This window comes from Glycine soja, chromosome 18 (assembly GCF_004193775.1).
Source record: "Glycine soja cultivar W05 chromosome 18, ASM419377v2, whole genome shotgun sequence".
Classification (NCBI taxonomy): domain Eukaryota; kingdom Viridiplantae; phylum Streptophyta; class Magnoliopsida; order Fabales; family Fabaceae; genus Glycine; species Glycine soja.
In genome coordinates this window covers 50424350-50443117 of record NC_041019.1, presented here as the reverse complement: position 1 = coordinate 50443117, position 18768 = coordinate 50424350, and the positions used below count along the sequence as shown (strand labels likewise).

General features: G+C 26.9%; 1 protein-coding gene across 1 annotated transcript; it reads left to right on the top strand.

Annotated features, from left to right (window-relative positions):
- The first annotated feature begins 4572 nt into the window (after positions 1-4572).
- LOC114395454 lies at positions 4573-15669 on the top strand. The gene is made up of 9 exons (XM_028357240.1): positions 4573-4772; positions 5171-5222; positions 7423-7616; positions 9098-9386; positions 11174-11258; positions 11613-11664; positions 11749-11769; positions 11855-11908; positions 15368-15669. The coding sequence occupies exons 4-9, from the start codon at positions 9308-9310 to the stop codon at positions 15413-15415; spliced, it is 339 nt and encodes a 112-aa protein (XP_028213041.1). The 5' UTR covers positions 4573-4772; positions 5171-5222; positions 7423-7616; positions 9098-9307; the 3' UTR covers positions 15416-15669.
- The last annotated feature ends 3099 nt before the right edge of the window (positions 15670-18768 follow it).

Below are 18768 nucleotides of genomic sequence, written 5' to 3'. Positions count from 1 at the left end.
GCAATTATTTATTTTCAATAACAGCATTGATTGATTTACATTATTAGACACGTTTGACTTTATTAGCCATGGTTGACTGCTATAAACTTAATAATATTAATTTCACATATCACATAAATATATACTATTTCTTTTTACATAAGAAATAAACAATTACTTATTAATATCAATAAAAAATAGATAATTTCAATTAATAATATTTTTTGTTTTTTAATGTTTATAAATTAAACATTTAAAGTAATTTTTGTATTTAATGACAATACTTATATTTCACAAGAGATAATTTTTTGCCACCAAAGAATATGACTTATATTGTTAATAAGGTAATAAATATATCCACTTGAGAATAAGTTACTGTCTTATTGATAAGTTTTACAATAAAGAGTATAAAAAATTAGTAGTCAATACATTTAAAAATAGGTCTAATAATAACAATACCTTCTTCATTTCTTGTTAAGTGTTAGATCTTTAACCAAAAATTGTTCATATTTATTTGTCTTTTCTAAAATTCAAGATAACATCACTTTTTTTTCAACTATATAGACCTTTATTCCCATTAATTATTTTACATTTTTTTATAAAATTAAATAATAAATAATTAAAAACTTCAAAAATAAATGAATCAACTATTAGTAAAAAAATGAAGTGGAGTATATATGCTTACAACATGTTCCTGTCTTCTCGTCTAATCCAAAAAATAAAAAATGGATACTTTATTTCAAGAAAATAGAGAAATCAATGTAATGATCAACCAATATGAAAAACACCATAATTACGGAAGCAGAGAGAGATAAATACACTAGATGTGGTTAATTTATGGAAAAAGTAGGAATCTACTCCCAGAATAATTCTAAAAGACTTCTTCTTTATATTCACATTCGGTAAACCTATTTTAAGAAAATAAATAATAAGAATGAATAATAAATTTAAAAAAATTATTCTTAAAATAAGTTGATTTCTTCTCATTGGTTATTGAAATTAACACATAGATATCTATAAAAAAATCCATATTAAATATCATTTTATAAAATTAATGAAGCATTAAATTTTTTTATGGAATATCTTTAGTGGGAGTAGTTATTATTGTGCAATAAATGATAAAATATATAGTTAATTAAAAAATATAGGATACTTCCTATGGACTCATATATAGTAAGTAAAAATAATTAATTTAAAACTAATTAAAAAAATTAGTTGACACTTGACATCATTTACATAAGAAATAAACAATTACTTATTAATATCAATAAAAAATAGATAATTTCAATTTGTTTTTTAATGTTTATAAATTAAACATTTAAAGTAATTTTTATATTTAATGACACTACTTATATTTCACAAGAGATAATTTTTTGCCACCAAAGAATATGACTTATATTGTTAATAAGGTAATAAATATATCCACTTGAAAATAAGTTAGTGTCTTATTGATAAGTTTTACAATAAAGAGTATAAAAAATTAGTAGTCAATGCATTTAAAAATGGGTCTAATGATAACAATACCTTCTTCATTTCTTGTTAAGTGTCAAATTTTTAACCAAAAATTGTTCATATTTATTTGTCTTTTCTAAAATTCAAGATAACATTACTTTTTTTTTGTCAACTATATATACCTTTATTCCTATTAATTATTTTACATTTTTTATAAAATTGAATAGTAAATAATTAAAAACTTCAAAAATAAATGAATCAGCTATTAGTAAAAAAATGAAGTGGAGTATATATGCTTACAACATGTTCCTGTCTTCTCGTCTAATCCAAAAAATAAAAAATGGATACTTTGTTTTAAGGAAACAGAGAAATCAATGTAATGGTCAACCAATATGAAAAACACCATAATTACGGAAGCAGAGAGAGATAAATACACTAAATGCAATTAATTTATGGAAAGAGTAGGAATCTACTCCCAGGGTAATTCTAAAAGACTTTTTCTTTATATTCACACTCGGCAAACCTATTTTAAGAAAATAAATAATAAGAATGAATAATAAATTTTAAAAAATTATTCTTAAAATAAGTTTATTACTTCTCATTGGTTATTGAAATTAACACATAGATATTTATAAAGAAAATCCATATTAAATATCATTTTATAAAATTAATGAAGTATTAAATTTTTTTATGGAATATCTTTAGTGGGAGTAGTTATTATTGTGCAATAAATGATAAAATATTTAGTTAATTAAAAAATATAAGATACTTCCTATGGACTCATATATAGTAAGTAAAAATAATTAATTTAATACTAATTATAAAAATTAGTTGACTCTTGGCACCATTTAGTTTTATTAATCACAAGTAAAAAAAAATTATTCCTATAATATCATTTATTGGAACTTATTATCATAAATAAATAAAAATTCATTAAAAATAGAGTTACAATAAAATAAAGTGTGTTTTAGAAATGATATCATTAAATAGGAGAAAATTAGTTAAATTTATTTATATTTAAATCCAAAATTCAAGATAACTTTTTTACTTATATATTAGTCAAAAAGGAGTATATTATAAATAAATTTCATGAAATTCAAAATATTAAACATTTTAACAACCTTGTGATATTACTCTCTCTATTCCACTTTATATGATGTTTTGACAAAAAAAAGGTTTCAAATTAGTTATTGTATTACAAAATTAATGAAAGATGAAATACTTTTAATTTTTAAGGAGAAATTGATTTAATAATTCTACTAATTACAATTATCAGTTAATAATTGAATAGATGAACCAAAATTGTTAATTTATAAAATTAGAAAATTAAATTTTATAATTAAAAATTAAGAGAAAAAACTATAATTTAGCATAATAATAATAATAGTAATATAATCTCTTTAATATTCATAATACCTAAATATGTAGTTATTATGAATTTAGTGCAACAATGTGACTCCATTGCATTCACGTGTGAAGAAAATATTTATTTAATAAGAAAATTTACATTTAATTATTTTCTTATATAAAATTTTATTGAACCAAGACACTCATAACTAAATAAGACTTCATAGCTTTCTATTAGCATTTAAATAAGCATTTATTACATTTATTAGTATTTATTACATATTTATATTCTTAGTATTAAATACTGTATTAATTTTAATAAATATAATATATGTTTATTAAATACTCGACTTTAAGACTTTTCACATCAATAATTACAAATATTTAGATCATAAATATATTATTAATTAGTTGAATAAAAATTAGTGTGTGGTTTAGGGATTATTTTAATAACATTTATAAAGAAAATATTATATTGAATAAATTATTTTAATAACATTTATAAAAAAAAGGTTTCAAATTAGTTATTGTATTACAAAATTAATGAAAGATCAAATGCTTTTAATTTTTAAGGAGAAATTAATTTAATATTTCTACTAATCACAATTAAAATTATTAGTTAATAATTGAATAAATGAATCAAAATTGTTAATTTATAAAATTAGAAGATTAAATGTTATAATTAAAAATCAAGAGAATAAATTTATAATTTAACATAATAATAATAATAATATAATCTCTTTAATATTCATAATACTGTAGGTATTATGAATTTAGTGCAACAATGTGACTCCATTTGTGTTTACGTGTGGAGAAAATATTTATTTAATAAGAAAATTTGTATTTAGGTATTTTTTTATATAAAATTTCATTGAACCAACAAAACTCATATATTACATTGGAGTTAATTTCTTATTTTGGACAAAAAATATTCATAATAACTAAATAAGACTTCATAGCTTTCTATTAGCATTTAAATAAGCATTTATTACATTTATTAGTATTTATTACATATTTATATTCTTAGCATTAAATATTATATTAATTTTAATAAATATAATGTATGTTTATTAAATACTCGACTTTAAGACTTTTCACATCAATAATTACAAATATTTAGATCATAAATATATTATTAATTAGTTGAATAAAAAGTAGTGTGTGGTTTAGGGATTAGTTTAATAACATTTAATAAACCATAAATTTATCATTTATTATTTTTATGCAATAAACTAAGAAATAAACTATTGTATATGTATATTTGTGGATATTCATTTATTTTATTTTTAATTTAGTTTCTCTAAAATGTTTTATAAGCAGTACTAGTAATAATTTAAATTAATAATTTTATATATATTTAGTGAAATTTATAATGATACATTAATAAGTTATTTATTCAAATAAAACTAGACTAGTTTTCTTTATTATGTTGTGTCTCTGTGGGCATAAAAAAACTGGCTTGCAAAAACCACGTCCACATCCCAGTGATAAAACTTCAGCGGAGACTACTAACTCGGGTCCTCTGCCCAACGTTTTCATACAGTAAATATGAAGTTGTGATCTGAGCCGTTGAATGAATTATTACACAGTAATCAAAGAGGAAAGAGAATAAAATCAACGGTCAAAAAGTTAGATGCAAAGAAGTTATACATAACGGACAGAAGAGGATTCTAGCTTACCTAGCCAGCGAAGCAAATGAAAATATCCCTTATTTTCAGGGAACAGAAGTTTCGTGAACGAGGAAAGTGTGGGCCCGGAGTTACTATATTATAGTGCTATAAATAACGTTATCACACATTCACACACCATAGTCCATAGATTTTTATTTACTATGTAGTAATCTTTTTCTGCTTTGCTCAATATTTTGCTTGTTTGGTTTTGGGAAATTAGTTGCATTTTCAAATTCTGAGAAAAAAGATGTCATGGTTTATTTATCCTTTGGAAAGAAGATGAGTGATCTAGGTCAAGGTTACAACATCCTGAGACTTTCTCAGGTAATCAAGTAAATACTATGCATTAGTATTTTTTTTTATATATATTTTAGACATTTTTCTTGCTGCTGCTGTTGTGATAATTGTGTTGATTTGTCCTTTCATTTTATGTAACCAATAAATATTCCCATATGCTTTATCAAGGAATTTTGAAAAAGCTTGCAAAGATGCAATATTTACAGGTTAAATACACAGATATATGTATATATTTAGGTTTTATATATGTAGAAATTGCACTGATGTTATGTTGTTGTATTAATTCTTATTCTAAATTGAATTTCAATATAAATATTCCTTAATTTCTTCTCCTGTATGTTTTTCTTTTGTTTTATAACTTTGATATTTCGATTTTTTACTTAGTTATTCTTAACAGCATATTAATTAGTTCCTTTGATTATCAGGGAAAATTTCTTGGTAGAGGAGCTGTGGAATTTTGTGATGGACCCACCTTAGGTAAGAACTAACTTATGTTCTATGATATTGCACTTTTATTACTTCGATCTATATTTAGAAGAAATCCTGAATTGCATTTTGTGTTTCATCACACAGGAGGTTTATGTTGTTCTCTCACGAATTGATCCAACGTTGTTTGGATCAACGTTGGGAGAGTCGAGTTGTTTTTTTCTTCTTCATTAGGTGCGTCCGGATCTGTCATTGTGCATTGGAAAATACTTTCCAAACATCAAAATGCATGTTTGCTTCGCACTGGGTCTGTGCTACAATGCACATTTTAATGTAGATCCAATGGATGAACAGAGAAGTGATGAAGGGTGGAGATCAGTTAATGGTCAACCTACGTTTGCTGTCTCACCAACAGATTCCCCAACGTACATAAACATAGCCTTGGTTTAACTGAATTAGGGCTAGGCTAAGGCATAAGATACATTATCTGTTATCTACTATTATACAGCTTTTATATATGGCTGGACTTTGAAGGCATTATTATGCTTCCTTTATCAATATGAATCATGAGATTATGAATGGATTATAATGTTTCAGCTTTAAAAAAATCTTAGAATTTAGACTTTGGTTCTAACTTCTTAACCCAATAAAATTAGTTTGTATATGGTGAGTCGTCCAAATTTTATAAATGTTATTAAGTCATATAGAACTAAACACCAGCTTTGTCACTTCAATTAAAACAATTTTGTGAGAGGCTGTAACTAAGGCAAGCTAAAGATAATTGTCGTTAAGATGACTTTTCATTGAGTAATTTTTGAAATTAATCTCTTTCCTTGAATTGTAGCTCTTATATATTTGGTTAAATTAATTTGTAGGTCTCCAAAATATTTTATAATTAAAAATTATGTAAGTCCGTGAACTGTGTTTTTGAATTTAATTAAAAGATAAATATAAATTAGTATAGGTGAATTACATCCACCAGATGTTGGCTTTTTATATAAAAATGTTGATAATAATGAAACATTCTTTCAGAAAAATGTTTTATTAATAAGTGTAATAAATAAAGTTGGCAAACCAGATATATAAGTAGCAATTTTTTCAAATTATTCTATTTGTCCCAGACATTGCTATTAGTCAGGAAATTACATGTATGTCTAGACTTTATCTTAACGATTATGCTTGAAACGACAGAGAATGGGAGGATATAATTGTTTTCAATGTCCTTTGGAAGGATAAAATCAAATCATACTTTTGTGAACAACAAAAAGAGTGATGTTAATTTGACCGTTTGAGTGTGAGCATGTGGCTCTGATCCTGCATATTTTTGTTGAACTGCATTTGGTTGAATGATCATCAATAGTTGCTTTGGTTATTGCCATGTCTGCTTTATAAGCAAATCACTTTTTATATCTAATTTGTGAATTCTATCTCTTGAGATATATTTAAGAGATGAATTCACAAATATGTCTAATTTGTGATCATATATTTAAATTTATTATTTATTAAAAGTTAGATAAAAGTAAATTAATATATCTAATTTTTAAGAGATGAATTCACAAATTCATCTCTTGAAAATTGGATATATTAATTTTTAATCAAAGATAAAAGCAAATCACTTTTTTCTTTTCCCCTAATTTTACCCAAGTTGCCCCTCAGCCCACACCTCCCCGCGCAAGCCCCTTGTAATTTCCCCTCCTCCCCATGAAATCTCAATCTCATTTGCTCACTGCCATGACCAAGACCTCCTGAAAATCCATATCCATGGTTGTTTGATACCACTCCCAAAAACAATCACTTAATTCATTAGAATTAAGAAAAGTTGTTAATTTAATTTATAATAATTAATTTGTCTTAAATTAAAATATTTTTTCAAAATTATTGTTGTGAATGTTCTTCTCTCATATTTTCTCATACAACTTCTTTTTTCTTTTAATTAGAAATATTTTAATCTAAAGATAATTAATACAAAACACATTATGCACCGAATTTTACAAGAGAAAAATATCACTTTAAATTTGAATTTTACAAATAAAAACGAAAGTAATATTTAAATAAGACTTTATAGTATTTTATTGCAAGAGTATTTATTTAAATACCTGAATAATAATATTAAATATCATATTTATTAAATTTAATAAATATAATGTTTATTAAATGCATGACTTTAAGACTAACTCGGATCCTCTGCCGATTATTTTCATACAGTAAATATCCATCTGTGATCTGAGTCGTTGAATGAATGATTATGCAGTAATCAAAGTGGAAAGAGAATAAAATCAACGGCCAAAAGGTTAGATGCAGAGAAGTTTTACGTGACGGACAAGAGAGGATTTTAGCTTAATTACCTTTGCCAGCAAAGCAAATAAACGCCATCGACTGTTTATCACACACCATAGTCCATAGAGTTTTATCTGCTTGCTATGTAGTAATCTTTTTCTGACAACGGTGAGTAACAATTTATTATGATTTAATTAGTATATTTTTAGAATAGAATGTCTCTAAACTTTTGGAAATATAATATAATTCTCTCTATTTTCAAAGAGGGTAATCTTTCATTCGATCTCTTTGAACATGAACTTGATTGTTGGATATTTGTGAAGGGTTTCACAAATCTTCTTATTTATAGTAGAATAATGTGACTTCTTCCCAGAATGATTAATAGATACTAGTTATTGCTTACTTTAAGCACCTTGAAACTTCAAATTTCTAAATCGAATATCAAAGTCTCTAAGATAAAAAAAAAAATTCAAGACTTTGGATTGCTTGTTCTCTATTTTTCCATGCATTAAAATGATTAAAATTGTTTAAATATGGTGATCATTTAGTTATAGAAGGAATTTTAACGCTACCAATAAAATGGATGGATGTCTCAATTTTATCAAATGTTTGATTAAATGAGTGGAAATTGTGAAAGACTTTTACGATGATTCAAGGGTTATTAATTAATGAAAGTAAATTACCTCATACCCATATAAATTGCAGCAAGATCAACCATGCATATATAAAATCTCTTCCCTAATGAAATATTATATACTTAATGATAACCTAGGATAAAAAATTTAGAAATAAACATTAATATACAATGGACTAAATTTGTAATGCTCATAATGAGGGCACTTTTACAATAAAATCATTGAAACTTATTATATTTATTACATATCAAATTGTATGCAGATGTTAACTATTTGTTAATATTAGTTGGCCCCCCAAACGGGCCGGGAGAGTATATATAACTATAATAGATACTAGTAAATTCTTGTAAAATTTTAATAGGATTGCAAAAAGAAAAAATGGAAATGCTATTAAGAAGAATGAATTTTAATACAAATTAATTATTAAAGAAGTTGGTTCTGTAAAAATTTATATATTCAAATAAATTTTATTTTGTTAACATTAAGTATAATTTTGTTTGTCTGTTATTCAATTTAATACTCAAATTTTATTGAAGTGTTGAATTGAATTTTTGTATTTTAAAAAATTTCAATTGCATACTCAAATCTTAAAAAATGCATCAATATTTTTGTAGGATTAAATGTAATTTTGGTTCATTTATTTTACTTAATTTATAATTTTGATTTAGTCTCTAATTTTACCTATTTTATTTCATTTATTTCTTATTTTGTAATTAATTAAATTATTTTTTTATTAATATCTTATATGAATATGTTAGGTTTATGATTTAATTGGACTAAAATGAAAGAAATAAAATATATATATAAAATTAAAAAATTGATCAAAATTATGAATTTTTTAAAATAAAAGAATTAAAATCGGAATTTTTTTTAGATAAAATGATTAAATATCTCTATTTTGAAATGAAAAAATTAAATAAATTTTTTTTAATATAGGAGGATTAACCAAAATTAAAAAAAAAAATCCAAATTCCATTTAAACTTTTATTTTAATTTTGTTTATCTTCGATTCAGATTGACGGCGTGAGGATAGTTTCCAAGGAAGCAAACAGAATATCCGTTTTTGATAGTTTCCAAAAGGAAGGAAAGGAGTGCAGAGTCCAGCGTGAGCGTGGTAAAAAAGAATGGCAATTGGCAAGTTCCACGTTGGTGGGCCCGGACTTGTGCTGCTATAAATCATCGATTCCATCACACTCGCAAACATACCCTCAATCTTCCTTTCAAATGCCTAACGTCAGACTACTGTTCGCGCTTGCGCTATTCTTCGCCGGAGCACAATCTGTTCCATTCATCGTTTTGCATGGTAGCTACTTTTTCTAGCTGTTTATTTCTTTTCTTTCGCAATTCACACACTCCTCGTGATTCCTCATTGTTAGTTATTTTTCGATATATATAAGTATGCTCCTATCAGTTTTTGTGGTTGATTGTTGCTTATTTGTGTTTTATTTTAATTTCTTAATTTTGTTATTTTGCTGCTTGAGTTATTTATCTCCTATCACTGGTTGTTGAATTCGGTCAACTCGATCCATGCTTTCGTGCTTCATTGTTGATTGTTTATGTTGGAAGATGTTGTAATGAGTTGATGTTGTGATAGCATATTAGGCTAAGAACCGTAGTTGAAATTGGAAATAACATAATTGAAGGAAAATCCTAGTTAAAGCTGAGATCATAACTAAGAGGAAACATCAAGCTTTATTTTTTCCTTACCCTTTATTTCTGATCTTCAGGAAACAAAAAATTTGTCTACATTTGTCAAAATTTGGGTCTGAGCCCTCCTCTCTGATTAAGGAAAGTGGTAGAGGATGAAATAATGGACTTAAATTACTAACTGTAAATCAGTAAATGCCTGATTGATACTAAATACTAATACAAATGAAAAATGGAGCACATTGATCCATTTACTAGATTCTGTTTACTTACTAATGAGATATGGAGAAGTGGATAGATATTTTTTCAGACTTCATTTGGCTACAATTCTTTGCAATAAGAATATTATATCACCTTGCCATTTTCTTTTAGCCAGCCTATCCTTAAATTTAATTTTTAGTCTTCTTGGATTTTTTGGAAATCATATTAGGTCTTCAGAATTACTGGTTTGGCATTACTGTGTGTTAGTGTAATACCTTTCTGTAGACACTAGATTGGAGCCTATTATCTCTTGCATTTCTCCATGTGTTCCTTTCTTCAGAATCACAAAATGATAGAATAATTCTTTTCTGCAGACAATAGATAGGAAGTAACAAGCTTGTCTTCTACCAATCTATATATCAGAAATGGTGGGCAATTGCATGCTTCTTTAATTGTCATATAACTCTGTCCATGTGTTGGTTGTTCAATCTTTTTATGTTTAAGAATGTGAGCAAGAAAAGAATTCACGGAATTATGCTGTAGAATTGTCATTATTATTAGTTGTCACTTATTTCATTCCTTATGAAATATTCTGTCGCATGCTTTCTAATTTGATCATTTTGTTATCATACTGAAATGGGCATTCAGTTACTGATGTCCAATGGATCCATGTAACTTTTTCTTCTTTCCTGAAAATTTTGCTTCTAGTCTAGTCATGTTCATGCGTATCAGATTATTTGGATTTGGAAAATTAGTTGTATTTCATGTATTCTACTGCTTTTCAAATTCAGAAAAAAGATGTCACAGTTTATCCTTTTGAAAATGAAGTCTAAGAAAAAACTATGATTCATGTTGATGAATTAACAGTGGGAGAGAATATGGATGTGAAATTTTCTTTTGGAGAAGGTTCTTTGTTCGGGTTTGATTCTTGGGAGGGGGTGACACAGGGTGAACATATTTTTTAATGAAGGAGTGGAGAAAACAAACCTAGGAAAGAGTAATTAATAAATAATGATTTTTTTTTGTATAAGAGAGAGAAATGCTTATTGTCATGAGGTACAAAAAAGTAAATTATCTTTTGTTATTGTGACATAGGCTAAAGATCCAAGATTGGTGTCAAATGTCAATGCTTTTTTTTTTTGTACATCTTAAAGCTTAGTATAGCAAAAACAAATCTATCTACACAAATTAGTTGGATGCTTAGCCATAAGATACTAATTTTGTGGTTAAACTTTGTGTCAGGTATTGGAGATGCATGCAAACATTCGGGCATTAGAAACTTTATTAAGGAACTAAGCAAGTGGTCTGGTTCACCAGGATACTGCTTGTACGTTTTTGCTAAATTTCTTGATATTTATTACATTTGTTTGAGCAGTATTTACCATTTGGTTGTAAGTCCTTATCCTAAATCATAATAAGGGCCTAGTAAATAGTAATCTTGGTTCCTATCTGTTAGGTGTAGGAGGAAGTTGTGCAAAATATTTTGGAATATATCTGAAAATAATTATATATATATATATATATGTATATATATATATATATATAACAAATGTTATCACCTTTGTTCTTTAATAACGTGAAAAGTAGATATTTTACTTGAGCACTTCTTTTACCCTGAAAGAATATTTCATTAAAGATAATAATAAATCCTTAATGTTATATGTACTTGATCTATCTGTAGAGAAATTGGAAATGGATCCTGGGATTCTTGGACTAAGCCTCTATTAAAACAGGTGATTCTTGAATGTTGTGTTTCCATGATGCTGATGTTTGGTGTTTGACAATTTAGTAACCATCTATTTACTCTGTCCATGCAGACATCTATTGCCTGTGAGAAGGTGGTGAACTTTGGTAATTTTCTGTTCCAGTAGTTTAATCATAATTTGCTTTTGCATGAGTTTTTGTTTCCATCTTATTCTATAGGTAAAGAAGATGAGTGATCTAGGTCAGGGTTACAACATTGTGGGACTTTCTCAGGTAAGTAAATACTATGCAATAGTAATTTTATTTTAATTTAGACATTTTTCTTGCAATTGGTGTTGTGATTGTGATGATGTTGATTTACCCTTTGATGTTTCTGTAACCAATGCCATTTTTTCTGTGAACTTTGTAAAATACAACGATGCTATATTACATATGCTTTTTTCGGGGAACAGTGAAAGCTTGCAAGAATCTAATATTTACAGGGGTTAAATTGACAGATCTACGTATATATTTATGTTTCTATATGTAGAAATTCCAGATTCTTTCGGGTATTTGTTTTTATACATAATTAGTATTTTGAAATATATGGCAAAGATGGAAAGGAAGATGAGCCATGAAAACCTGTTGCGATCTAACCTTAGGCAATGAAGAACTTCCATTAGGAAAGGTGTGATGACCATGCCTTTCATTTTATCTGCACAAAACTGGCTACATTCAAATAAAATAAGGAATATTTATTTGATACATAAAGAAAAGAGATACAAATAAATTATAGATAAAATAATATTTTTTGTCCTTTATTTTTTTTTAACTAAAACTTGTTTTGGTCATTTATCTTTTAAAAGATTTATTTTGGTCCTTTATTTGATGGTGTACTAACTTGTTTTTTATATTTTAGAAATCAATTACAATAAATTTCTACGACATTATTTTATTTTCGGAAAAAATATTGGTGTACACAATGTTATTTAACACCTATATGTAAGATAAAAATATGATGTAATATGAAAATAAAATTAAAAACTAATAAATGTTAATGATAAAGTATTTGATACATAAAGATTCCTATATCATCACTCTTTTTCTAGATCAGACACTCATTGTATATTTGTGTTTTTTTATTTTATTGTGTCAACACGCATCTTTCTCTCTAACCGTTTTATGCTAAAATTTCCCCTTTACATGAATAATAATAATAATAATTTCCTTTCACGAAATTTTTTCTTCAAATAGAAAAATAGAGAAAGACAAAATTAATTATAAATGAAACAATATTTCTCTCTCCATAATAATAATGTAAGTATGAAAGCGTAACTTTAAACAAACTTCTAGAGGATATATAAGCAAGAGTTTTGTACAAACGAAGTGGCTTCGGAAAATAAACAAATTAACATGATTAAGCTTGAAGGAAGAAAACAATATAGTTCTTTTAAAAAATTAGCATTTTTCACGAAATAATTTCAATACTAATACATTTCTAACAATGACTAATATGTATTAGAGGACAAAGATTAGCTACTTATAATATAACAATCAAATCTTTGATTTCTAAGATAGAGATAGAGAGTACTTGCATGATAGTCAAGTACATATATATACTAGAGACAAAAATTTATTCTGAAATGCTAACAGTATTTTCTTTTTAACATTTTTTTATTATATGATAAAATTCTAAATTAGTCTCACTAGAAAGTCAACCCAAATTATTTATAACTCGTTTCTTTCCCTACTGTGTTACAGCATAAGTGAGATAAAAAAAAACTACAAACCAAAGTAGATTACTGCAAAAGGAATTAAGAAAAACTTCCTTCTACGAAACCATATTTTAAGGCCCTAGATTCTTATAAATAGTCAGAGATAACGGATTAATATGTGTGACTTCAAAAATAATAAAAAATTATGAGAAAATATAAAAAAAATTACTAAGATCTTATTATTCACAATTTAGTAAATCATCTTTTGAAACACTCTACGAGCTTATATGGTGGACAATATATGTTGGACAATATATGTATTATGTATGTGTTTTCTTCCTTTCACTAGTTATCAAGCTACAGTCCCAATCTTATAACACTATTCTAAAGAAAATGAGGTAAAAAGGGAGATTTTTTCCCACCTATATGGAGCTAGACAAATAACTTCTATGTGTGAATCAAAGATGGTTATATATAGGGTAGTCCATTAATTGGAGTGTTAGACAACTTATGATCCACTATGAATATAACAAGTTAGTTTATTATTTTAATATATATATATATATATATATATATATATATATATATATATATTTTATAAAAAATGTATTATTATACATCTAACTGTAATGGATGAAGGATCATCGATCGGTTATCCTAAAACACGCCTTATACATTTTTAGAGATCACAGCATAGCTCATTTACACAGATTATGTATCTGGAAGATCCACTCAGGTGGGAGAAAAAATTGAGATAGTCATGTGTTAAGATTTAACCGTTTATTGTCTAAATATAACTTCTATAATAGAAATATATTATATTGAGAATGGATGTGAGTTTCTAAAAACCTTGTTTTGTCATGGTCATTTAATTTTACAAAAAGATAGCTAGGGACAAAAATATTTATTTTAATTTTCTTTATCAAATTGCTTAATTTAACCCCTGAACTAACCGACCATCTCCCCAAAACCTGCAAGAACCAAGGAAGTAATGGCCCATGCCATAGACTACCCATTTATGTAACAGCCGACCACATCATTTGTTAAATAAATAAGAGTTATGGATTTCATTGAAATGCATAAAGACTGTCTTCCTTATTTCCATGGCTTGGCGAACCCTACCCTTATTTTCCTCTTCCCTAAACCTCACTTTTGTTCCTCTTTCAGAGGTAACAAACCACTTGCTACTACAACAAATATGCAAATTGCAAAATCTTTGTTGAAAGATTGGGAGGCACTCTCCTTATGATAAAAAATAAAACAAAAAATAAATTCACTAATATTTTATATATTGATGAGTTCCATCTCCTTGCAGTTTCATTTAGAAACTCACAAGCTACACTGACTTCAATAAAATAATAATAATAACTCATTTCTTTCTTTTCCATTGTTTTGTGGTTTCAAAATGAGATTCAAAACCATCCAAGTCTTATGTGAACACAAAACGAGGCTTATCTAGATCAGTTTTCACTTTACTGGTTTCACTTTATTGGCTAGCAAACAAAACAAAATAAATTTGGGACGTTACATATGAGTCATGCATGTATCATTGTTTAATTAGCGGTTTCCAGTAATTTCATATAAATTAAATAGTCTAAAAATAATCTAATTATGATACTGATCATTCTGTAGTCAATAAGAAAAATGGAGTAAAAATAAGTCTTCTCTTGCTGAGGCTTCTAGGTTTTATACTCGCATTCACCAGTTTGATCTTATTTCGATCAAATTGTATTTTTCCTTTTGTTGCGAATAAGCTTATTTGTCTAAAAAAAATGGAGTATAAATAAGTCTTGAAAACGCATACCAGTTCTATGATTCCCCTGGTTAACTTGGTTAGCTTAGTGTGCGGGGAAAAGAAAAACTGATAATTAAGATAGCCAAATTAAAAGCAAACAATTAAACAACAAATATATAATGCATATGCTAGCTAGGAAAACATCTTCATCTTTATGTTACAAAAACATGTTTAATCATAATTCTATCAGAAGTTATTATCAAAACCAATAATTAATTAATCTATGATTACCTGTTGCTGAAGGGCAAAGATGTGGGCAACACAGCCATAAACAGGATCTCTGATCCTTGATTGTGCTTCATAACAAATGGTGATGACCGTATCAAGCCTCCTATGCACTGGAATGCTAAGAAGGAGCTTGGACACATTGCTGGCCCCAAAAACCTTGTGCACCGCAGCAAAATGGCTTGTACCTTGCTCCGAATCAAAGTACGGAGCAAAGATACAACCCGAAACACACTTTCTCCTTAAGAACTTGCAAGCTCCACAAGGGCTACCAGTACCACTACTACTACCACCACCACCACCTCCGTTACCACTACTCATGATTAATGAGAATTATTATACAATTTTGTTTTAATGGCTATACCTTAAGAAAGGTGTTGAATTGAAAGGTATGAAATGATTAGGTTATAGAGTTAGGATTTTGTTAGACTCATAGCCTTATGGAAAGAGGGAGAGAAGAAGGAAAAGGAAGAACAAGAACGGACGGTGGTGTTTGTAGGAATGAATTTAACTAGGATACGTTTTTTGTGGGGCTATGGTAATTTAATGAGAGGATTTAATAGGGAACGAAGAAGTCTTAAAAGCCACGCGAAGGAGCAAAAGCTTAACCTCCACATTTAGCTGTTTGCGTGAAGAAAAACATGAGATATAACCTAATGTAGCTTACTATTTTCCTCAAAACTGCTTCACTTTTCCTCTTTTGTCCTCATTCCTCTCGTGATAGTGAATTCATTCAACAAAAACGCATGCCCTTTTTCCCCCTTTCTCTCTCCAAAACACGCACACTTAACACTTCTCCCAGTTGGTATCATGTGAGTGCAAGGTATGTATTGGGAGGGGAAGCTTTGAATTTGGACCAAGAGATGATGTAATCATAATAGAGGTTTTTGTAACTGAGCCAAAACCAAAGTGAAGAACCATTATTATATGTATGTATAGAGAGAGAAGAGAGAGAGAGAGAGTCAAGGAGAATGGATATGTATTTTGGCCATTGCTTGTTTTAACTTTTAAGCTGCGTGAGGGCAAAGGAGCGAACTCTCCTTTTATGATCGGTTTCTTATTAATTTCAATCACACAATTACATATTGCTGAAACTTGAAAGGGGTTGTCAATTTATCTCAGTAAAAATAGGGTTAAATAATCCCATCGTGAATGATTGATGTAGTTAAGAAAATGTATTAATTATCTTTCAGTACATGAAGAATTGCATTAAGCATCTATTATTTAATCCTATTTTTATTTAGGATAAATTAATTAGACAAACCCTTGTTTCAAAATGCAAAATGCAAAATGCTTAGACTGGGAGTTATGATATATGAATGCTTGTGTGTTGGTTCTCTTAATTTGGTGTTAAGATATGTTGGGTTGTGAATATGAATTGAATATGCAAGTTACAAAAAGGGAAGTGAAGAAGCTATGAATGTTCGATTGGTTTTAAAAAAACAAATGTCTTTTTCTACTCTCGTTTTTTACAATAAAATACTGGTCTTTTCTACTTAACTGGTCGAGATTGTGAATTACCGTACGTGAATGAATAAAATTGATATGTTGATTTCCATTTTGATAGAAACGAATAAACTTGAATTCTATATAATTTCAAACTAATATCTGCCAAAATTATTCAGTTATAAATTAATTTGTGAATTAAATATATTATTCATTCCTCTAAATTAAATATCGTGTGCTCTTTATTTGGTTCGTGTTTTTCAAGTTGATATTTTCAAAATTTTATGTGTATTAGTCTTTTTTGTTAGTCTCCTATTTTGAAGGTTTAAGTGTCATTTTTCTCTTTATATTTTAACTATATCATAATTTGAATTTGATATAATCTATAAATTTATTATTTGATCCTAATTTTTTGAATTAATTAAATAGGTACTTAATAAACAAAATGAATAGGAAACTAAGAGATGAATAACAACATTTTTTTGGGTAAATGCCCATTGTAGTCCTTACATTTTGCAAGCATTAACTATTTTGTTCCTATACTATAAAAATGATTACTTTAATTTACAAACACACAAATTTGTGACAATTTGATCTGATTGTCAAATTATAAGTACATATGTGTCATATTGATGCTAACTTGACAAATCCATGATGAGTGCAAGAGACGTTTCATGTTAGCTAACAATTTCTTTACTAGATTGTCAATAAAAAAATATTTCATTATTGATTTTTAAATTTAAGAAGATAATAGATATTTTAAGAAGGTTATTCTTCCAAATTTTGTGTCAATACGTTTTTATCCAATGACAAAATGGTATCTAATAAATATAACTTAATGATAAAATAATTCATGTTAATTATAGGAATTAATTATTCTTCAATTTTATTCTAAATGCACATACGAATTAATTATAAATTTTAAACCTCAAAACCCCAAATTTAGAAATTAGGAGTATTAACTGAAAATTAAGAAATCTCTTAACCAATTAATTTTAAATTTCAAATCCTCCGAAGTCCAAATCAATTTATGCACTTGAAAATAACTCAGATTCAAGAAAACAACAATAAAAAAATCAAACAAATTAATGGCATTAATCAGCAAAACAAACAAATTAATACAACAAAAAGAAAAAATGGATAGTCAATCAATGGACACTTGTCATTGGTTATCCTAAAAACAAAAAGACAGAATTAACAATTTGATCCCTATAGATCCATATAAATATCTACACCAACGCTTAGAGATCACTTTTGTCACTTGAATTTGCTCCATCGTCTTTCATGTGTTACGTCACCAAAAGCGTTAATAAAAATGGGAATAATTCAGTTAGCACACTAAATTATCTTTACATTTACATAATATTTGTGGATTAAATTGATTATTTTTATAATATAGGAATGAAATTGTCAGAGCCGGCAAAATGCTTTAAATCATATGTATCCTTGCTACCGGAGAATAACATGGAAAAGAAAAAAAAAATATTACAAGAATTAAATTAATTATTTTAAAAAAGAAAAAAAATTAAATGAGACTCGTTAAATCTGGCGGAAAAAAAAAAGTTAAGGAATAAATTATAAATGAAATAAACCATAAACTTACATTTCGAAATTAATGAAGTAGCGTAATCAATGTCAAATAATTTTTTTTATGAATGAAATACTATTTATTTATTCCTGAAATGATCGCTCGTCACGGATATTAATTATTTTTGTACATGTTATGCAGCGTATAGTTGCCTCCGTTTCTTAATTGTCGAATTTTAAGAAAGTTTTGATTTCTATTTATATATTTCTGTTTATAAATTTTAACATGACATCAATTACTATTTTATCAATTATATCTTCATTTGTCTCATAATCTTTAATTAATTTATACATTTATTTATTGTGAAGTGTAAAAAAATATAAAATAAAACTTTTTACAATTATTTTAGAAGAATCAAGAAAATTTATTCTATTTCTTGATTTAT